At 37.8% G+C, this 23,707-nt stretch overlaps 1 protein-coding gene and 1 non-coding gene across 2 annotated transcripts in view; one reads left to right on the top strand and one right to left on the bottom strand.

Annotated features, from left to right (window-relative positions):
- Positions 1–16,154, bottom strand: part of KNL1 (kinetochore scaffold 1) — a 61,764-nt gene extending 45,610 nt beyond the window's left edge. The window contains 5 exon segments of the mRNA XM_036031771.1: positions 1,263–1,324; positions 6,637–6,696; positions 8,252–8,291; positions 9,593–9,642; positions 15,850–16,154. Coding sequence (XP_035887664.1) covers positions 1,263–1,324; positions 6,637–6,696; positions 8,252–8,291; positions 9,593–9,627 — 197 coding nt within the window. The 5' untranslated portion in view covers positions 9,628–9,642; positions 15,850–16,154.
- Positions 16,155–16,320: 166 nt separating this feature from the next.
- Positions 16,321–16,402, top strand: TRNAS-GCU. Its single transcript has one exon. It is a non-coding gene; the product is annotated as a tRNA-Ser (tRNA).
- The last annotated feature ends 7,305 nt before the right edge of the window (positions 16,403–23,707 follow it).

Here is a 23,707-nt window from a genome sequence, read left to right as displayed (position 1 = left end):
TGGTTGATTTTGGGTGCAAATTACATGAAAAAAAATGCAGGTTACCATAAAAGAGATGAAGGAAGATGCACAGAGAACCAATAGTGAAGGGAAGGAAACTGGGACTCAAAACAATAGAGTGGACCAGAAGGAAGAAAGAAACAACCAAACAGGAAAGAATGAAGAAATAAGAATTAAAAACAAAAAACGAGAAGAAGCTTAGGAACCTCCAGGACATCTTTAAATGTTCCAAAATCCAAACTATAGGGGTACCAGAAGGGGAAGAGGAAAAGCAACAGATTGAGCACGTATTTGAGCAAATAATAAAGGAGAACTTCCCTATTCTGGCAAAGGAAATAGACTTCCAGGAAATCCAGGAAGCTCAGAGAGCCCCAAAGAAGTTGGACCCAAGAAGAAACACACCAAGGCACATCATCATTACATTAGCCAAGGTAAAAATGAAGGAGAGAATCCTAGAAGCAGCAAAAGATAAGGGGACAGTCACCTACAAAGGAGTTCCCATCAGACTGTCAGCTGATTTCTCAAAAGAGATCTTACAGGCAAGAAGGGGCTGGAAAGAAGTATTCCAAATCATGAAAGGCAAGGACCTACATCCCAGATTACTCTATCCAGCAAAGCTTTCATTTAGAATGGAAGGGCAGATGCTTCTCAGATAAGCTCAAGTTAAAGTACTTCTTGTAAAGAAGTTCTTTAAAGTACAAATGTACTTCTGCTCTTTTTTTTCTTAAGATTTTATTTATTTATTTATTTTTAGAGAGGGAAGGGAGGGAGAGAGAGAGAGAGAGAGAGAAACATCAATGTGCAGTTGCTGGGGATCATGGCCTGAAACCCAGGCATGTACCCTGACTGGGAATCGAACCTGCAACACTTTGGTTCGCAGCCCTCGCTCAATCCACTGAGCTACGCCAGCCAGGGCTACAACTCTCTAATTCTTTTTTTTTTTTTAAAGATTTTCTTTATTTATTTTTAGAGAGGGAAGGGAGGGAGGGGGGGAGAGAGAGAGAGAGAGAGAGAGATTGATTCAATGTGCAGTTGCTGGGGGCCGTGGCCTGCAACCCAGGAATGTACCCTGTCTGGGAATCGAACCTGGGACACTTTGGTTCCCAGCCCGCACTCAATCCACTGAGCTACGCCAGCCAGGGCTACAACTCTCTAATTCTTATCTAATAGAAACAACAGGTTATGGGAGTCAGCACTGACGTTTAGTTTGACACACAAAAATCTTTACCTGTAACTTTAAATTATTTCTTCTTTCAACTTACTTTATAGTATCTGCAAAGCTGACTCGACGAGAGCTTTTCTTATTTTTCAAAGCATTAGGTTCCTAAGGGCAAAAAATATATGGTATGATTCTTAATGAAACCACTGTAAATTAAGTCTCCAGAGTACTACAGGGAGATCAAGTCTTATTCTGAAATAACTTGATATTATTAATTTTAGTATTAATTTGATTCTCTAAAATATCCTAATGTAGAGGCACTTAACAAGCATGAATATAATTTTCAATGTGAGTGATAATAAGCATACTGACACAAACAACATATATTTAGGAGATTACTGCCCCTTTTCTCTTTTTTAAGTGAGTGGCTATTTTCCTATCAAGAAGAAAGACAGAGAATAAAGCAAGTGACATGTTGCCTATTATGGAATAGTATTTCTAAGATTAAAAAAAATTTTTTTTAAAGATTTTATTTTTATTTATTTTTAGAGAGGGAAGGGAGGGAGAGAGAGAGAGAAACATCAATGTGCGGTTGCTGGAGGCTGTGGCCTGCAACCCAGGCATGTACCCTGGCTGGGAATCGAACCTGCAACACTTTGGTTTGCAGCCCAAGCTCAATCCACTGAGCTACGCCAGCCAGGGCTAAGATTAAAAAAATTTAATTGTAGTAAAATACACATAAATAAAATTTACCATCTTAACCATTTAAAAAATTTGTATTTTATTGTGGTAAGAACACTTGAAAAGAAACCTACCCTCAACAGATTTTTAAAGGTAGAATACAATATTGTTAACTATAGGCACAGTGTTGTACAGATCTCTTGAACATGTTCATTTGCATAACTGACATTTTATACTGGTTGATTAGCAACTGCCCATTTCCCCCTCCTCTCTGCCCCTGGCAACCACTACTCTTCTGCTCTGTTTGTAGGAGTTCAACTATTTTAGATACCTCACATAAATGGAATCATACAGTATTTGTCCTTCTGTGACGGGCTTATTTCATTCAGCACAATGTACTCAAGCACCTCAACCATTTCTAAGCATACAGTTCAGTAGTATTAAGTGTATCTACAGTTATGCAACCAATCTCCAGAACTCTTTTCATCTTGCAAAACTGGAACTCTATATCCACTAAACAACTCCTCTTTCCCTCTAACCTTTCTGTAACCACCATTCTATTTCCTGTTTCTATGAATCTGACTACTCTAGGTACTCCTTAAGTGGAATCATATTTTTTTTCCTTTTGTGCCTGGTTTACTTCATTTAGCATAATGGCCTCAAGGTTCATCCATGCTGTACTATGTGCCAGAATTCCCTTCTTGTTTAAGGGTGAATAATGTTCCATTGACACCACATTTTGTTTATCCATTTATCAGTCAGTGGACACTAGGTTGCTTCCTCCCTTTGACTACTATGAACAATGATGCTATGGACAGGGGTGTACATCTCTTTAAGATCCTTCTTTCAATTCTTTTGGGTACATACCCAGAAGTGGAATTTCTGGATCATATGGTAAATGTATTTTAATTTTCTGAGGAACCACCATACTGTTTTCCATCACAGCTGCACCATTTTACATTCTCAGAACAGGGGACAAAAATTCAAATTATTCCGCACCATTGACAACACTTGTTATTTTCCGGGGTTTTTTTGATGGCAGTCATTCTAATTGGTATGAAGTAACATCTCATTGTAGTTATGATTTGCATTTCCCTAATGATTACAGATGTTGAACATCTTTCATTTTAATATACTATTTTTTCCCTTATATTCCTTAACAGGAGTAAATATTTTTACTCACATAGATACCAAACACAAAAAGCAAGACAAAATCCACACAGAATTTTACTGTATTAATTCTGAACACCTGAATATAAGTCTTACTATAAAAAAGAATCAGGAACGTTTATCCTAGCAGATGATACAGGTGACCATCAGCTTAATATGACAATAATACTGACACAGAAAATACTGAGACAAAAAGAGACTAGTACAACTATAATACGTGTCTTTTTATTCTTGAAAGGCTTTCTTTACAGAAGTCTTTGAAGGTCTAAAGTGAAGTATCCAGCATGGATAAAAAGACATGTGTGACAAGTAACTTATCACCTAAGTCAGTTCCCTCAGAACTGATCTTCAAAATGCAAACTCTACTCTCTCAGTATTCTTAGAAGGCATGGTGGATCTAGGCAATGGAGTCTTATACAGACTAGGTCTGTGTTCCTCCCAAAAGTATTTATATCCACTTCTTTCCTGACCTGCTGTAGTCTCTATAAACTAACTTTGACTAGTTCCATCAGAAGAGACAGGAAGGGAAATTGCTAGACTATTTCAAGTCTCCAATAGCTGGGGCTTTCAACTGCTCTTTAACGGTACCCTCAGATCTAAATACTAGCATATTTCTTACTAAAAAAAAAAAAAAAAAAAAAGAAAAACGAATAGATTAGAGCTCTAATTTGAAGTCTGCCACTAACTAGTACATGTGAGCTTAGACAAAACGTTTAATGTCTCTGGACCCCCTATTTCTACCTATAAAATGAAGAAACTAGATTCAAGATTACTGGTGAGGTCCTACTGATTTTAAAGTTCTATGACTCTGTGAATCTGTCATTTAATCACTCAAAGTTCATTAAAAACTTTTTTAAAGTGGGATGGGAGGGAAGGAGGAGAGGGTAAAGGGAAGATAAATGGTGATGGAAGAAAATTTGACTTCGGGTGGTGAATACACAATATGATATGCAGATGATGTATTTTAGAACTGTACCCCTGAAACCTGTATAATTTTATTAACCAATGTCACCCTAATAAACTTTTTAAAAATTAAAAAACAAACATTTAAAAATATATACACATATACTAGATCCTGTGCTGAGTGATGGAAAAATAGTGGAAAAGAAAATACAGTCCTACTCTACTGAAAATTAATGCAGAAACAGCCACTAAAACAAAAAATCTATAAAATATAAAAATTAAAATATGGCCCTGGCCTGCTAGCTCAGTTGGTGAGCGCTGTCCCAGTACGCCAAAGTTGTGAGTTCAATCTCTAGTCAGGGCACGTACAAAAAAGAAACATGAATGCATAAACAAGTGGAACAACAAACCAATGTTTTTCTCTCTCTCTCAAATCAATGTTTTTTTAAAAAAAAAACTCAAAATATGAGTGGTATGAAGGCAAACTACATAAAAAACTAATTTAGCCTGAAAATGGGGAAAGATTTCTTTGACGGAGTATCTTTAAGTTGAAACCTTAAGTATGAGTTAGTAGTCAGATGAAGAGTTGGGTAGAAGGAAAGCATTTTAGGCAGAATGTGTACATGGGCCCTAATACAGAAAAAAGCTTAATGTAGTGGAGAAATAGAAAGATTACATCAACAAAATAAAAAGACAACCTACTGAATGGGAGAATATATTTGCCAAAGATACATCCAATAAAGGCTTATTATCTAAAATTTATAAAGAACTCATAAAACTCAACACCAAAAAAACAAATAATCCAATTAAAAAACAAGCAGGAGGGCCCTGGCTGATGTGGCTCAGTAGTTTGAGTGCGGCCTGCAAACTAAAGGGTTACCAGTTCTATTCCCAGTCAGGGCACATGCCTGGGTTGCAGGCCCAGTCCCCAGTAGCGGCTGTATGAGAGGCAACACCTCATTGATGTTTTTCTCCCCTCTCTTTCTCCCTCCCTTCCTCTCTCCCTAAAAAAATAAATAAAATCTTTAAAAAAAAAAAATGTGAGCAGAGGACTGGAACATACACTTCTCCAAAGAGGACATACAGATAGCCAATAGACATAAAAAGATGCTCAACATCACTAATCAGCGAAAGGCAAATTAAAACCACAATGAGATATCACCTCACACCAGTCAAAATGACTATCATCAATAATCTACAAACAACAAGTGTTGGCAAGGATGTGGAGAAAAGGAAACCCTTGTGCACTGTTGGTGGGAATGCAGATTAGTGCCCCTATGGAAAACAGTATGGAGGTTCCTCAAAAAATTAAAATGGGACTGCTTTATGACTCAGTGATTCCATTTCTGGGTATATATCTGAAGAAACCCAAAACACTAATTCAAAAGAATACATGCACTGTTATGTTCACTGTAGCATTATTTATAATAGCCAAGATATGGAAGCAACCCAAGAGCCCATAATAGATGAGTAGATAAAAAAAGCTATGGTACATAAATACAACGGAATATTACTCAGCCATAAGAAAGAATTAAATTTTACCATTTGTGACAGCATGGATAGTCCTAGAGAATACTGTGCTAAGTAAAATAAGTCAGAGAAATATGATTTCACTTATATGTGGAATCTAAAGAACAAAACAAATAAAATAGAAACAGACTCATAGATACAGAGAACAAACTGATGGTTTCCAGAGTGCTGGGGGTTGAGGGACTGGGTGAAAAAGATGAAGGGATTAAGAAGTACAAATTGGTAGTTACAAAACAGTCATAGGATGTAAAGTACAGCAAGGGAATATAATCAATAATATTGTAACAACTATGTTCAGTGCCAGGTAAGCAGTGAAAATATCAGGGGGAGCACTTTGTGAAGTTTATGATTATCTGGTCACCGTGCTCTACACCTGAAACTAATACAAAACAATATTGAACATAAACTATAATTAAAAAAAAGAAAAAAGTGAAAGTAAAAAAACGTAAGAAACACAGATTAGAAAGACTACAGTAGGTAGAATGAGCACTCAGAATTGTATGTTCTCTAAAACACTGCATCAATAAACAAAATGTACTAAAAGCCATTGTGCAATAGGTACAATAAATTTTAAAAATACATGATAAAGTTCCTGCCCTCAGGGATCTCTCAATTTAGAACAATGAACATTAGTAATCAATCACAATAGAAGATTTAGGGATGATTTTTCTGAGATAAGTGATTCCAAAGCTGAGTCTTGAAAGACAAATAGGAATTACCAAATAAAGAGAGCTACAGATTTATGATAAAGTATGATAAAATATTAATTGTACAAACTAGGTGATGACTATATGAGCTTTCACTGTAAAATTCTTTCAACTTTTCAGTATGTTTGAAAAAAATTTTAATAAAATTTTGGGAGAAAAGAAATGAATGAAGAACTAGCCATTTAGTCAGAGGAAATATCATATGCAAATACTTGCAGGTTTGACAGTTCATGTCTTGTTTGGGTAACTGCAAGCAGTTCCAAATGGTGAGATACATATGTGGGAGTGGCAAGAAAGGAGGATGCAGAGTAAATGGGGTGTTAAAAATTATGGGTTCCAGCTTACTCAAGTTGTTGGGATTTTAATGTGAAGGCCACTGAATGCTTACTTGTTCATATTTAATTGAGAACCGTTTATGATGCTCTCTTTTCATATGGTTAACCAAAGAAAACAGTCATCTATGAAACATTTGCACTAGAAACTTACCTGAACTATTTCATTCCCATCTCTGAGATCCCGAAGAGGACTCCGTGGAGGTTTCAAAATCTAGAAGTATGAGAATTATCAAAGAAAATCCGCAATAGATATTATTAATATCTATTAATAATCAGTTTATTTCAGGTTATACCATGAGTAGAAAGGTAGAAATGCTAAAATTCCTGTAAAAACCTCTCAAGTTTCTCAAATTCATACTGTTCAGAGCTATCGTTTGTGGCTCGTTTAAATATTTTTTATTTATTCCCTTCTCCCTCCCTGCCCACCTTCTCCAATTATTTTGTCAACTCTGATCCCGCGTGGTCTGGATGAAGCTCCGTCCCAACCTAGGGCAACATTCCCAATATGTAGCCCTGGTCTAGAACAATCTGCCCATGATATTTTCTCAGCAATAGTGATTGGCTCAGGAATGAGAACTTGACTCATATCGAGATAATCAAGCCAAATGATTCAATCCTGAGTTGTTTTTTAAAAATATTTACTTATTTTTTAGAGATAGGGGATGGAGGAAGAGAGGGAGAGAAACATCATTGTTAGAAACACTGATCCACTGCTTCCCTTCTGCACCTCACTGGAATCTGCAACCCAGGCAAGTGCCCCGACCAGGGATGGAACTAGCAACCTTTCACTTTGCTGGACAATGACCTACCAACTGAGCCATATTGGTCAGGGCTATTTTGTTTGTTTGTTTGCTTGTTTCTTTGTTTGTTGAGGAAACAGATAATATTTTTTATGTAGGACTTGAACTTGGAAGTTGGAAGAGCTAGGTATACTGCAGTAACCACAAAGGGCCTGTCTAGTAATAGAGATTACCCAGAGAAAGCAGAAAGCAGTCAGAGTAGAAAAAGTGAAAGGAAATCCTACTACTGATGATATTGTTGGAACCCGTGGTCAGTAAGTTGTACCTAAACTCATTCTTATCTTTGCAAAAATAAAAATAAATAAAATAAAGTCATTCCTATTTTTGGATTTTTAAATTTCACAACCAATAAATTTTGTCCTCAAATCAGTTTCAGTTGAAATGTTTTATGTCTTGCTACAGCTTTGTACACCAGTATGTGTGTGTATGTGTATATTTTCATTTTTTAAAAATCCTCACTTGAGGATATTTTTATTGATTTTAGAGAGACAGGAATGCAGGAGGGAGGGGCATGGGGGGAGAGAGACAGGGAGGGAGAGAGAGAAACAGTGATGTGAAAGAGAAACTTCTAATGGTTGCCTCCTGGGGTGATGCCCTGCCCTGACCTGGGATGGAACTAGCAACATAGGTATGTGCCCTGACCAGGGAGCAACTTACAATCTTTTGGTGTGTGGGAAGATGCTCCAACCAACTGACTGACCCGGCCAGGGCTAAATATATTTTTAAACAGCTTTATTAAAGTATGATATACACAGCATAAAATTCATAAAATTAACATGAAATTAATAAATATTAATAAAATACACATCTTAATATATTTATAGAATTGTGTAAACAGGTTAAATATTTGAGTCATTATCCAAAGAGCAATAGAAGCCAATGGGGTGGGATGGTGATGCCACAGTCAAAATTACTGTTGTATATAGTCATTCAAAAAACATTAATGATTAAATAAATGTTTCTTACTGAGGAATGTCGTCTTCTAACAGGTCTCTCTATAGTGTCACTGAAAGAGGAAAAAAAATTTACATATACACTGAAAAAAGACTGAATTTTCAAAAATCCACAGCATCCTTTACATGTTTTTAAATGACTATCACTTTCATTTAATACCACTTTTATTTAGCAAAATCTATAACACTTTAAATTCAATATTTAGAAAGTATTTTAAAATACAAATCATTTACTACAATACCATCTCTTCTACTACAATACCATCTCTTTAAATTAAACATAATTTAAAATATTTACAGAAGTAAAATTATAAGATAAATGGGCTATAGAACAAAAGGCTCTGCCTCTGGTTTTATTACTGTGTGATTTTTAGAGCAGGTTTTGACATTTTAAATGCCTATGGAGGCTACACACATACTTTTAGTAAATGCAAGAAAAACAGGTGGGGTGGAGACCATAATGGAAAACTCAAAATCTAATTGTTATATGAACTCTTGAGACTTTGATATTTGGCAACTAATTCAAAAATTAAAAATCACCCTGGCTGGCGTAGCTCAGTGGATTGAGCGCAGGCTGCGAACCAAAGTGTCGCAGGTTCGATTCCCAGCCAGGGTACATGCATGGGTTGCAGGTAATAACCTCCAGCAACCGCACATTGATGTTTCTCTCTCTCTGTCTCTGTCTTCCTCCCTTCCCACTCTAAAAATAAATAAAAATCTTTAAAAAAATAAACTATCAAAAAAAAAATTCAGAAGTCCCACTTAAAAAAAAAATTAAAAATCATTGCTTAGGGAAAAAAAATATGTCTCTGATTATAACCAGGCCACTAGTCTGTGATGCCAATTTTAGACAAATCATTTCATTCCCTTGTGCCTCAATTTTCTCATCCTTTTTTTTTTTTTAAAGATTTTATTTATTTATTTTTAGAGAGGGAAGGGAGGGAGGGGGAAAGAGGGAGAGAGAGAGAGGGATAGAGAAACATCAATGTGTGGTTGCTAGGGGTTATGGCCTGCAACCCAGGAATGTACCCTGGCTGGGAATCGAACCTGGGATACTTTGGTTCCCAGCCCACGCTCAATCCACTGAGCTACGCCAGCCAGGGCAATTTTCTCATCCTTAAATTGAAGAGATGAGACCCGGTCTCTAAAGCCTCTCTTAGCTTTGATTATAGATGAGTTTATATAAAGATATGGCAAGGAAAACCTATTGATAACTTTTGAAATCTTTTTGAAATCTTTCAGGGTAAAAGAAATAAATGTTACAAAGTCAATAGGTCTTACTAGTTGAAGAAGTATCTTTTCTCTGATAGAGTTAAACATTTTTTAGAGGTATTGCATGAACTTATGAACTTACTTTTCTTCATTAGTCTCTGAAGACATCGCATCCATTTTTGAAAACCTTTTCTGTAACAAACACACAATAACAGAAAAGTGAGAAAGCAAGAAGAGAAAGTACAATCCATGAAGAGATTAAGAGCAGAATTTTGACTTCAGTATTATTTTCCGAGGGAATACCAAAAAAAAAAAAAAAGGAAGGAAAGCTATACTATGGGGCTAAAAACAAGAAATTTTGAGGAGTTTAAATTACACACTCTGATATAGTCAATACTCCTGGAAAATTCTCATATTTAAGATAAAATCAGTGATTAACTCTGAACGGGATGATATGGGCTTTAGTGGTTAAAATAAAAATTTGCCCTAGTTTATAAAAGTTTATGGATTACATAATAAGTGAATCCCAAAATGAAGTCAATTAGGTATCAAAACAGTAATAGTATGCATAGTATGCATATTTACCTTACAAAAACTCAACTATAAGTACTCAGCAAAAATATGTTTTTTATTTTCAGAAACAAATAGCTTTTTAAATGGTGCGGCTGGTTACACCTACAATTCTATTCAATGAGTGTTTGTCTTGGAGAAAGTATAAAATGAGAGGCAAAACCTCAGTTGGTCTTAGTTGCTACCTACTCATTACTATACGAGATTTTTACTTTAGACATTAACTTTTGAACCTCACCTTGGGTAAGAAAAACTTCCATTAAAAAAAGAATACTAAAAATTTGACTCAATGATGTTAGCGTTTCTACCACAACACTAAATTAACACCATATACTCAAAACTCAAACTGTTAAAATCAATTTTCTTATTTTTAGCAATAAGTAAGAACACCAATTATTTAAAAGAAATCTCATTTTACATGCTTTCATCATATATAACAAAAACCAAATTAGGAAATGATTCTTTTTCTTTTATTTAATTTTTAGACAGAGGGGAAGGGAGGGAGAAAGAGAGGGAGAGAAACATCAATGTGTGGTTGCCTCTTGCGTACCTCCTACTGGGGACCTGGCCCACAACCCAGGCATGTGCCCTGACTGGGAATTGAACTGGTGACCTTTTGGTTCGCAGGCCTGCCCTCAATCCACTGAGACACAGGAGCCAGGGCTAGGAAATAAATGATTTTTCATAATGAACCTGAAGCTGAAACTGAAATAAAAGTCTGTTTATTTTTTTAGTATCAATTCATTCAATTAGCTATCCACATAATAAGATGATGAACATCTTAAGAGAGAAACAAAACAAAAAGATGATGGACATCTAAGATTTGATCTCTTGACCCTATCCTTTTGTCCTCCATCACTCTCAGTCTCTCACCCACTCTTCTGTTTTCACTTATCTTCTGTTCACAGGTAACACCCACATCTACTTAAAGCAGTATTTAAAAATTTTTGTACATAGTGTAAGAAGTTGATTTTTACAAGATTGGTTTTTTAAAACATCTTCAATTTCCTCTTTCCCAAAAGCAGCCACTTTACTACTTCAAGCTAATTATTTTGTATTTTAAAAAAGCTCTTTCCTTGCCAGATGGTGACCACCTCCATCTAACATACACAAACATCCACCCTACCCCACCACACCCAGATAAATACAGTACAAGAAAAGAATACACATCAATTTCACTGCCATAAATATAAAAATCTTAAACAAATAACAAAGAGGAGCCAGGGATTTATAAAAAGGATATATATCATGAACATATTGGTTTTATTCCAAGGTTGCAAAATTGGTTTAACATTAGAAAATTAATTGTACAATTAATCATACTAACAGATTAAAATGGAAAAATCATATGATCACCTCAACAGATGAAAAAAAGTTTGATGAACTTTAACACCCTTTCATGCTTAAAACAAAAGAAAAACTTAGCAAATAGGAATAGAAAGTAAATTTCTTTTTTTTATAATTAATGGGCTTTTTCCTTTTTTAAAAAGATTTTATTTATTTATTTTTAGAGAGGGAAGGGAGGGAGATAGAGAGAGAGAGAGAGAGAAACATCAATGTGCGGTTGCTGGGGGTTATGGCCTGCAACCCAAGAATGTACCCTGGCTGGGAATCGAACCTGGGACACTTTGGTTCCCAGCCCGCACTCAATCCACTGAGCTATGCCAGCCAGGGCTCAGAAAGTAAATTTCTTAATCTAACAAACAATATCTATTTAAAAAAACAACCAGCAACAATCAACTTAATGGTAAAGATTGGAAAACATTCCCTTTGAGATCAAACAAGTATGACAGCTATTTACACTTGTCCAAACCATTATCAAGTCTTAGTATTCTATTTCCATTATACATGGTCTGTCCAGAAAAAGTCTAGCCATTGTTAATATAACGAGAATGGTTTGCACAACATTGATGTAACCTGACAGCCAAGGAGAGTGGACTGGAATGCACATACATGAACAATGACGACTTCACTGTACTGTATTAGTCAGTGGTGGCAGTAGATGCTGTTAAGTGAGCATGTATACTGTGTGGTCTCACATTCAAAATGACTGAGCAAATACAGCAACAAATTTGCATCAAATTTTGTGTTAAGCTTGTACATTCCTCCACAGAAATTATTCAGATAATTCAGAAGGTCACAGCTATGGACAACCGGTGATTGGCAGCTTCATCATGACAACATGCCTGCTCATGTATCATGTCTCAATCAGAGCTTTTGATGAAACATCAAATCACCTGGGTGACTCAGCTCCCTCTACAGGCCAGTTTTGGTGCCCTGTGACTTCTGGCTTTTCCCAAAGCTAAAATAACTTTTGAAAGGGAAGAGATTTCAGGCCATGAATGAGATTCAAGAAAATACGATGGGGCAGCTGATGGTGACTGGGAGAACTGTGTGAGGTCCCTAGGTGCCTACTTTGAAGGGGACTGAGGCGTCATTGTCCTATGTACAATGTTTCTTGTATCTTCTTCAATGAATGTCTCTATTTTTCATATTACATGGCTGGATACCTTCTGGACATACCTCATATACCCCAAATCCATTGACTTCTATCTTTAGTACCACCACCATAGTTCAACTACCATTATCTCTCATGTACAATATTGCAATATCCACCTTACTGGTGACCTGCTTTCACTCTTATCCCCTCTCCCCACAGGTCCTTTTCCCACATAGTAGGGAGTGATCTTCTTAAACATAAATCACATTTTAGACATTCCTCTACTTAAAACCGTTCAATGGCTTCCCATTGTACTGAGATAAACCTTTCACCAGGACCTAACAAAGCTCTACAAGATCCTGTCCCTGTTTGCCTCTCAGACTTCACACTGCGTCTCTTACCCTTGTCTTCTTCACTCACTATGCAAGCCACACTAGCATTTCTATTCTTGCACACACAAAGTTCTTTTCCTGCGTCATTGAATTTATATCAAATTTATATCGAATTTATATTTTCTTTGCAAGAAAGTCAAAAACAGTACTTTGTCTCCTTTGTAGCATTACCACTCTGTAATTTAAAAGTCTGTTATATAAATTAATTATTCCTATTATCTCCCCAGATTACCCTTGCCCCAACAGTAAACTATGAGAATAGGGCTGGTGGCTCTTATGTTCACTGTTACAGTCTGAGAACCTAGCACAGTACTCATTTGCTGGATGAGTAATTAAGAAACAATTTTTTTAAATTGTTATTCAAGTATAGTTTTTTGCCTTTTCCCCCCACCCCTCCCCACCACCCCATCCTTCCCCACCTCCCTCCCCCGAAACAATTCTTTAAAGTTATCTTTATGATCACTGTTGTGCATAGTTTTTCTTCTTTTGGTAATATTTTCAAATTCAGTGACATTCAAATTCACAAATAATGATATTAAATACTATCAAATCAGAACCACCTGAACATTTTCACTGTTTGAAATCCTCATTGCAGCATTCCTGTCTAACCTACAGACTAGCTGGCACTTAATTAAGTGATGAGATTAAAAAATTATTAAAGTTTTCTTTTCAAAATGTTTTATTTATTACATAACTGTAAGTTCCAGCTTTAACAGAAATAGGAGATCCCAGATCCCCATGTTAAGCCTCATTTATAAAATGCTGTTATGGCTGAACTCTTGATCATTGCCACATTAGTTGATACTGATTGGTTCTGAAACTGCACCTGGAAACCAGGGACGCTATAGCATATTCACAGATGTCTTCTAGATATTTTAAATGTTTGTGAGAAACAGCAGTTCTCAACACTGGTCAGGCACTGTGTTAACTACTAGGTCAAAATAGCATCCATTTGCATTACATTAGTTTTGATAACAGATTATTGAAAAGCTGGGTCTTTGGCAGATGCTGCAATATAAAGCAGTTCTTTTAAGTAATATGGCAAATGAAATGAGGGAGGCAGTGTCCAATCTGATTCCAAGATTTGAGAAGTTGTGCAGTGTTCAACAGGCACAGATATACAGTTAGTAAATAACTGTAATTATTAAGAATAAAATTAAAACCTTTTCCTTCAATATATGCATATTATTTTTTAAATGGCAACTATGTGGTTAAGGCATAAATTCATTTCAACTTAGTAACAACTTCTAAAGTTGTTTGGACCTAACTATCTATTAAATGGAATCCTTAGGTATTTCTTTTGACCTAAGGATACCACGAACCAAGCAAGTTTGGGAACTACTAATCTAAATAACCCAGAGGTCTGCAAACTATGGCTAGTGGACCAAATAGTCCTTAAAAGTGGATTTTTTACATTTTAAATGGGTGGCAGAAAACAAAACACAACAACAAATAAAGAAGAATATATGACAGAGACCATGCTAGTGACCATGAAGCTTGTAAAGACTGAAATATTTACTTAATGGCTCTTTTTCCACTTCTGCATTTACACTACTAATAAAAGAGTTAATATGTTCCATAGTATCCACTGATATGGGCTCTAGACTGATGCTGTCCAATACAGTAGCTATTTAATCTTAAATTAATTAATAAAATTCCGTTCTTCAGTCACAATAGCCACATTTCACGTGCTTAATAGTCGTATGTGACCAATAAGTACCGAGTTGAACAGTATAGATATAAAACATTACCATTGTCACTGAAGTTTTCTAGGACAGCCGTCCTGTCAGTATCTAGAGTTTTTTAACACAATTCCTCACTTATCATCAAACATATCATTAATATTACCACTCCAAACATTTTACTCAGTTTTCATCTCTTTGATATCTTATAAACATTTTCAGCCATCACATAGTCAAGAAGAATTATAGTTCTTTGAACCCAACCTTCAGTTAGTAAAATCTTACATTTACCTCTGTAAATCATTCTTCCCTTTAAGTTACACTTCAAATGCAACTTTCTCAAGGAAGCCTCCAATAGTCTCCATTGTTAATCAAATAAGGTCTTCCTTCTCTGTGCTACTACACAGCTGTGAAATGTCTACAATCCTTTGCATCGTCTTGTATTATAGTAATTTGGGAAATTATTTCCCTTTCTGGACTGTAAACACTTGTTGATCAGGGACTCTGAATCACAACAAGAAACCCAATAAATATGAGAACTTCGACTGACCCAATTCAAGGGAAGTGAAAACTTGCATCTTAATATCTAAAGCAAGCTCTGCTTAGTCTTCTGTGACATTTTTATCTTTAAAATTCCAATCAGCAATTTTTAAATAAATTTTTTCCTTAAACTCTAGTATTGAAATAAACAGTAAGGAAAGGGGCTTTAACTCTGAGGTAATAATGAAAGAGGAAGGTTTATAAAAACTCGCTTGTGGCGTACTAATACTGGCTTATTTCCTAATGTTATTTTACCTGCAAAACCCCGAAAGTCTGTTCAGTGCTGCTAGCACTCCAAACACTGTAAATAAACCATGACAAGCCGAGAGTTTAAAATCACTTATTGCTGTCACTTCATTTATATCTAAAAAAAGATTGGGTCAGAAATACAAACAGCCGAGAGCTCCCCAGGGAAGAGCTGCAGGGGTGCAAGGAAGACGCGGGTGCAAGGAAGATCCGGGGACGCGGACACAGGACAGCGGGGCGCCGCGGACCGGAGGCCGAGGGAGGAGCACATACACAAGCTGAGCCGGCGTAAGGGGCCCAGGTGTGGAAGGGAAGTGCTCCGGGGGAGGGAGGCGGCACAAAGTGCAGAGCAGACCCAGGTGAGGAAAGAAAAGAGTCCCACTCCGAGCCCAGCGCCTTCCTGGGCCGCCTGGCTGACGGAGCGACCCTCCCCTTCCTCCACGACGTTCAGAGCACTCAGACTAAACCAGTCTAGAGCCTAAAGCACCCCCACCCCCGGAGCCCAGAAGGAAAGGACCATTTTCTTTACCAGTCGTAGCTTCCTGCTTGACAAATTCTTCTCTGACTTGTTTGGGGTCTGCGGTCCTGAAAGAGGTAGCAGACCACCACCTATCCCCGTCACCTCACAGCGCCCAGACTGCCTCGGTGCAGTATTCAAATCTAACCGCCTAGATGACGCGCAAGCGCAAAGACGCTCTAAGCATCGGCTCCGCCCTTTAGATGCCAGAGGGACCCCATTCCGAAGACTCCTTTACTCCAGCTTCCTTTCCAGCCTATATGCCAATTTATATCCTTCAAGTTTTTCACTTTCTACCGAATTTTCTTTTGTTTTACCCATTGACATCCCCCCATATCATGGGAGCAGCCATTTTCTTTTGATTACTTGCTGTAAAAAAAGATCGGCGCTTTGCTTCCGTACAAAATGGCGGCTATCATAGTGTTGCGTCACATCCCCCCTGGTATTACTCCCTATAGCTACCAAGGAGAGAAGGACTTCTGGGACGAGGTGGCCGAGTGGTTAAGGCGATGGACTGCTAATCCATTGTGCTCTGCACGCGTGGGTTCGAATCCCATCCTCGTCGGTGTTAAATTTTGCCTCAGATTTCAACAGATCAAAAAATTTATTTGCGGAAACGAAATAGTTTAATAGACTTTAGTTGTGAATTACTGGTCAATATTCTCTGGTACCACGAATCTCAGGCTTGAGATATTTAAAAGACGAACCTCACAGATAAGGAAAAGGGGAGGAATGCTGACAGTGCGTCTAAAAATACAGAGCCATTGAACAATTTGGATGTAAATAATCCTGGTTTTAACGCTGGTGCAATGGTTTTCGTTAACCATCTTCAGATTGAGCGTCATGAGCGCCTAACATAGGGTGCAGTTGCTAAAGCAAATCAAACAAAAGAAGAATTGCCTGTTGCTTTAGAAAAGCATATTTTTGGTTTTGACACAGGAGGTGCAGTTTTTAATAAAGCTGCTCAAATTCTGCGATTGCTGAATAGACAAAAAAATTAATGAAGCCATAGCAGCTGTCCAGGCAATCATCGCCGATCCAAAGACAGACCACAGACTAGAGAACCTACTTAGTGCAGTTGGGAACCACATACAACCGTGATACGTGTTTTGAAATCAAACATCACATTTTCAAGGGAAGAATCCCGAAAATTGACTATGTTCTAGAGAAAGGCATTTTCTGGGAATCAGAAAATGGCTATGCTGGATTTTATTTCTTTTTATATGAAGTAAACAAGTGCATAGAATTCTAGGATTATTGCTATTGCTGTGTAAATTCAGTGTTGGTCTGCTCTATATTAATTAACCGCTTGATTTTTTTTTAACCTAGCTCTTGATTGAGGGGCTTCAGTTATTGTGGACTCTTACCCCAGTGTTTTTAATACCTGTCCTTACTATGAAATATCAAGTTTCACTTCAAAAGCTACCTGGAGACAGAGTGTTAGGATTGTCTTCCAGATCCCAGCAGGCTGCAGGTGCTCAAGAAAAATATGCACTGGGAAACTAAAAAGATGTTGATAACATGTGTAATCTTGGTAGTACACATCTTAGAAGCCAGAGACTGAGACCTGAAATATGGCTACCTTCCTAAAGGACAAAGTGTTAAATCCTCTCTGGTATTTAAGCGGAGCGGGAGGCACAGGAAGCAGAAAAAGAATAAACAGATTCCCTTCTTGAAAGGTCATCAGACAGATTTATTCAACTCACATTTAACAACTTTTATTTATCCAGTATTTATCTACTGGTATCACAATGAATTACATCACTTTGATTCACCATAACACTATGATCATCGTAGACGTTCTTATTATTCCATTTCACAGATGAGGACACTGGATGATAAACTTGCCCAAGGTTAGCCACCTTCTCTTATTTTTGGAAGGGCAGTATAATCCAAGTCTGTCAACTCAGGTGATTCTTAACCACCATCCCATCCCGTGCTGGAAAGTTATAAACAGGGCTGGCTCATCAATCCCTTGCGGTAATGGTTTGCAGGTTCTCTCCACTCAGCACAGTACCCCAGAACCTGGCACCTGGCAGGTTCTCCAACAAAGTTTGCAGCACTGACGGTGGAAGGCAGTAAGCAGCCCTTGCTTGGCCTGCTCCACTCCTCCCTCTTAAATTTATATCTCTTGGGAATATTGATACCTCCCTGAGTTGAGGGGTAGGAATCACCCCAGTACTGGTCTTCAGCCTTGCTTTCCAATCCATTCACTACCCTGCTGTGAGGAAGGGTTTCTATATGGGTTCCACACACCCCCAAAGGACCCTGGATAGCATTTAATTGGTTATTTGGTTGGAAGAAAAGTGCATCTTTATTTTCACTAATCTCTAATTGACAGCACTTCCTTCAATAAAGATAAGCAACAAATCATAGTAGTAATGTTAATCTTACCTGTGATTTTTGTCACCAATGTAAATCATAGATATTTTTATATCACATTCCCATTGTTGCTTTATGCTCATTCCTACTTCAAAATAATGGTAGTTATTAGACCTGTCATTAGATTTTGTAATGTCATTCATTCATAAAGAAGTACATACATTATTATATTATTATATGATAGCTTTTAAAACATATTTTGATAACTGTATTCCAACATAATTGTCTTTGTAGTCCAACAAACTTAATTTTATTTATTTTAAAACAAGATTCTAAAAAAATTAAAAATTAAAATAAGCCCTGGCTGGCGTAGCTCAGTGGATTGAGCGCGGGCTGTGAACCAAAGTGTCGCAGGTTCGATTTCCAGTCAGGGTACCTGCCTGGGTTGCAGGCCATGACCCCCAGCAACCACACATTGATGTTTCTCTTTCTCGTTCTCCCCCCCTTCCCTCTCTAAAAAATAAATAAATAAAATCTTTAAAAAATATTTTTAAAAATTTTAAAATAAAACAATATTCTGAGAAGGGACTCATAGGCTTCACCAAGCTCCCAAAGGGGTCTGTCTCTGTCACAAAAAAAGGTAAAGAGCCTCTCAGGGACTTTCCTAAAGTACCCTCAAGACACTGATCTTAATCTTTCCCCGAAATAGGCCTTGCTGTCTCTCCCTAAGACCTTTGCAATTGTTGTCCCCACTCACTCAGGGAGTTCCTCTCCCTGGAACAAGCACCCACTTTCCCATTTGCCTCTGCTTGGCTGGCTCCTGCTCCTCCTTCAGCTCTCAGTTTACATGTTATCCGCTCAGCAAGCTTCTCCTAGTTCTGCAACTTGCAGCTCCTTCATAGATTCCCTTCAGTTAGTCCATGTGCTTGTTCTTGGTTCAGGGCCTTTGGTCCCCTCCTAGATGCTCCTGTAGTTCCTATTTTTCCCCCAGCACTTGCCAGACAGTATTTGAATTGCCCATTAGTGCTGCAGCATCTCTAAAAACTAATAAGGCCTGCATCATTTTCCTCAGTTTTGCCTGTTTCTTGTAGTGATGGTTTCCTATGGAAAATGGATAGGTCTATCAATGTGTCCAGTATCTACAAATAAAAAGTGAGTCGATTTTCTTCTCAAAGGAAAATTTTCAGCTGTAGAAGTTCTCAAAGTACAAAGCACTGGAAGTGTCTAGAGGGGAAAAAAAAGAATTTGAGTGGAAACTCACTTTTTATTCCACATTTCTGTACCTGTTTTCATGCCTAGTTCATTTCTGGTTTCTTTCATATGAAATTGCAGTAAGACTTGCTCTGTCAGTCGACTTTTTTCATTTACAATCTTCTGATTTATAAAACCATTTTTACATTTTTCTAAGAGAATCAAGAGAATCAAAAGTAATCAACAACATGCGAGATCATTTAAAAGCGGGGGGGGGGGGGGGGGGGCGGGTGACGACTTAAATTAGTAATGGAAAAAGCTATTCGTAAGCTAAGGTAATATGAGAGTTAGAGGCGCCATCTACTGGAGCACAAGGAACTGTAACACTTGGACAAGGTAGTTCTGCAGGAATGGCTGGCTGCTAGGTTTGGAAAGGTCTCCATCATTCCCCTAAATTTGAGAACAAACCACAATTCAAGGAAACCATCCTCCAACACCAAGGTTCCTCCCCACAAGTCCTATCCTGAACAAGTGCAGGACCCTCAAACTCTAGAAGATCATTAGAGAAAGATCCATGGCACAGTGAAATGCATTACCAATATATTCCAGCTTTCTTACCACTTCAGTGCCAGGGAATAGTTCTTCATTCTCTGAGTCCAGCTTCAGGGAGAAGATTCATTCTGTCTAGATAATGAGATGCTCTGGGAAGAACTGTCCAGTATGTGATTGGTGATGGTTTGCAGCCGGGCAGGCCCTTATGTGTCAGTAGCCCCACTAACAACATAACTCTGAAGGAAGAATTGAAATTAACAATTGTTTTTGGTTTGTCTACAGTTTTACTTAACTCTTGCAAGAAAAACTCAGACTCCAGGCTGCGGGACTTACAAAGATTGACTGTGAGAGTCAGGCAATGACAGAAGTGAGTTCAATCTGTTTCTTACCACTAGGAAGTGTGGTCTCACTGGAGAACCATCTCTAGGAAAATAGTCATGACAAGGCCTGGGGAGATTAGGAATGAATTCAAGCTCTTTCTCTGACTTTGCAAGACCACCCAAAACATTCTTCTTTGCTCAAATTATTCCTCAAGCTGCGTGCTATCATGTGAAAACATCCACTTTTCTATAACAGCTTCTGAAAATGTCTACTGTGCTGAAAATGAAATTTTTTTTCATATTGAGGAGCAATAGAGTAGAAACTAAAATCTAGTTTATAGTAATCTTACTTAGGAAAGACAAAGTGAATAAATGCCAACACACTAGGGGAAATGGGGAATAACACATGTGATATCCATGGTTTGCATAGTCTGTTGAGATAGCTATGGATCAGGGTGTCCAACTTGCCACCGAGGATGGCTAGGGATGTGGCCCAACACAAAATTGTAAATTTACTTAAAACCTTTCTTTTGCTCATCAGTTTTCATTAGTGTTTGTGTACTTAATGTGTAACCCAAGATAACTTTTCTTCTTCCGGTGTTCCCAAGAGATGCTGAAGGGCTGGACACCCCTGAATTACATCTTTGCTTCTCATCATTTTGAGGAGAAGCAATGGACCGCATTTTACATTTCAAAATAAGCTTTTGTTTGAAATCTCTAGAATGAAGTAAATCTGGTTTGAACCCAACCCCAATAGGGTGAAGTTGATGGATGAAGGCAAGACCTGGGGATATAACCTGATGATTCAATCAAGTTGGAAACAGAAACAATTCCTTTTTTGATTGTGATACTATGGAGTAGTAAGTTTTTTTAATCCTCACCTGAAGACATACTTATTGATTTTAGAGAGAGAGAGGGGAAGGGAGGGATGGCAGAGAAGGGAGAGAAACATCGATAGGAGAGAGAAACATTGATGATAGATTGCCTCTCAAATTGCCCCTACTGGAACCAAACTGACAACCTAGGTATGTGCCCTGACTGGGAATCAAACCTGCAACCTACCCTTCAGTTTGAGAACAAGGCTTCAACCAACTGAGCCACACCAGCCAGGGAAGTAACTTTTTTATATTTTTCTTTGGGCCAAATAAAAAGTCCTTGACTCTAAGTACTTTTTCCTCCTATGCCTTTCTCAAAGATTATTATCTGAACATTTTGATTTTTTAAAATATTTTTATTGATTGATTTTAGAGAGATGAGAAGGGAGAGAGAGTGAGAGACTGAGAGAGAAACACTGATTGTTTTTCCACTTACTTGTACTTTCATTGGTTGATTCTTATATGTGCCCTGACTAGGGATTGAACCCACAATCTTGGTATATCAAGACAATGCTGTAACCAACTGAGCAAATCAGCCAGAGCCTGAACATTTTGATTTATATTTATCAATTCTAGATCAAATTTCTTCATAAATGCTTAGGTGTTACTGACGGACAAATGAAGGCTACATTTGTTATGAACTATGACAGCACACCAAGTGATAAAAACAGACCATTAGAAAAGCCCGAGTCATCTCAATGATCAACTTTCTATTTGTAGCTAATATAACTATGGATTTAAAACTCTGATTTTTAAAATCTTTACACAGAGCCCTGGCTGGTGTGGCTCAGTGGACTGAGTACTGGCGTGTGAACCAAAGGGTCATGGTTCGATTCCCAGTCAGGGCACATGCCTGGGTTGCAGACCTGGTTGCCAGTGGGGTGTGCATGAGAGGCAACCACACATTGATGTTTCTGTTCCTCTCTTCCTCCCTCCCTGCCTCTCTCTCTAAAAGTAAACAAATAAAATCTTAAAAAAAAATCTTGACTGACACAGAAATTTGGTTCCTGAAAAGGAGCCAAATTTGTTTTTTTCCTATAGCTTTTTAAAAATTGAAATATCTCCTTGACAGTGGTTTCTGTGTCCTCACTGAAAGGATCAGTCCCGATCAACTCTCCTTTCAATGACTGTCAGTGATTAGTCTTTGGTTTAACCTAGCAAGTAACAGAGGCAGTCTTTATTCTAGCCCATGACAAAGGACTTAAATTTTTTTTTCTGAAACAACAGAAATGGTCCCACAGTTCTTGTGACTAGAAGTGTGAGCTTGAGGTATGAGCAGGGAGGCTACAGCTGGGAAAGAAAATGACCCTTTTGTTCTGGGCTCCAGGGGTGCTTTAGGTTTAGATTGTTGCCACCACTCCATAGTCAAGCTGACCAAAGTCTTTTGCTCACTTGTGTCATTCTAGTCTTTAAAAAATATTTTTCCACCCTGGCTGGTGTAGCTCAGTGGATTGAGTGCGGGCTGCAAACCAAAGTGTTGCAGGTTCGATTCCCAGTCAGGGCACGTGCCTGGGTTGCAGGCCACAGCCCCCAGCAACTGCACATTGATGTTTCTCTCTCTCTCTCTCTTTCTCCCTCCCTTCTCTCTATAAAAATAAATAAATAAAATCTTTAAAAATATATATTTTTCCCATAACCATGTGCAGTAATTCTAACAAAGGGCTTTGCTTTTTCCCTGATGTAAGCAGTAATGAAGGCACCTGCATTGTAATAACAAACTATTCCTCAAAAAATATTTCAAACTACTAGAAAATGTCATTTAGACATTGGAGTTGAATAGCAAACTTGGGGAGGGAAGATTAACTATGGAACAAAAATATATGAAACAGTCAAATGCAGAGCAAAGAGCCTATCCTACTAAAAATGCCAATGACATTAAACATTCTACAACCCCCCACCTGTTGTTTTAGCCTAAAGACTCTATTGGTTAACTTACATAATAATCCTTTTTTTAAAATATATTTTATTGATTATGCTATTACAGTTGTCCCATTTCCCCCCTTCCCTCCCCTCCACTCTGTATACCCTCTCCCACCCAATTACCTCCTTTAGTTCATGTCCATGTGTCATAAGTTCTTTAGCTTTTACATTGCTCATACTATTCTTACCACCCCCCCGTCTATTTTCTACCTACAATCTATGCTCCTTATTCTCTGTACCTTTTCCCCCTCTCTCCTCCTCCCACTCCCCTGTTGCCAACCCTCCATGTGATCTCCATTTTTGTTGTTCTGTTCCTGTTCTAGTTGTTTGCTTAGTTTCTTTTGGTTTTGCTTTAGGTGTTGTTGTTAATAATTGTGAGTTTGCTGTCCTTTTACTATACATGTTTTTTCTTTATCTTCTTTTCTTAAATAAGTCCCTTTAACATTTCATAAAATAAGGGCTTGGTGATGATGAACTCCTTTAACTTGACCTTATCTGAGAAGCACTTTATCTGCCCTTCCATTCTAAATGAAAGCTTTGTTGGATAGAGTAATCTGGGATATAGGTCCCTGTCTTTCATGATTTGGAATACTTCTTTCCAGCCCCTTCTTGCCTATAAGATCTCTTTTGAGAAATCAGCTGACAGTCTGATGGGAATTCCTTTGTAGGTGACTGTCCCCTTATCTCTTG

This window comes from Phyllostomus discolor, chromosome 1 (genome assembly GCF_004126475.2).
Source record: "Phyllostomus discolor isolate MPI-MPIP mPhyDis1 chromosome 1, mPhyDis1.pri.v3, whole genome shotgun sequence".
NCBI lineage: Eukaryota > Metazoa > Chordata > Mammalia > Chiroptera > Phyllostomidae > Phyllostomus > Phyllostomus discolor.
This window is presented reverse-complemented; position numbering and strand designations above follow the sequence as displayed.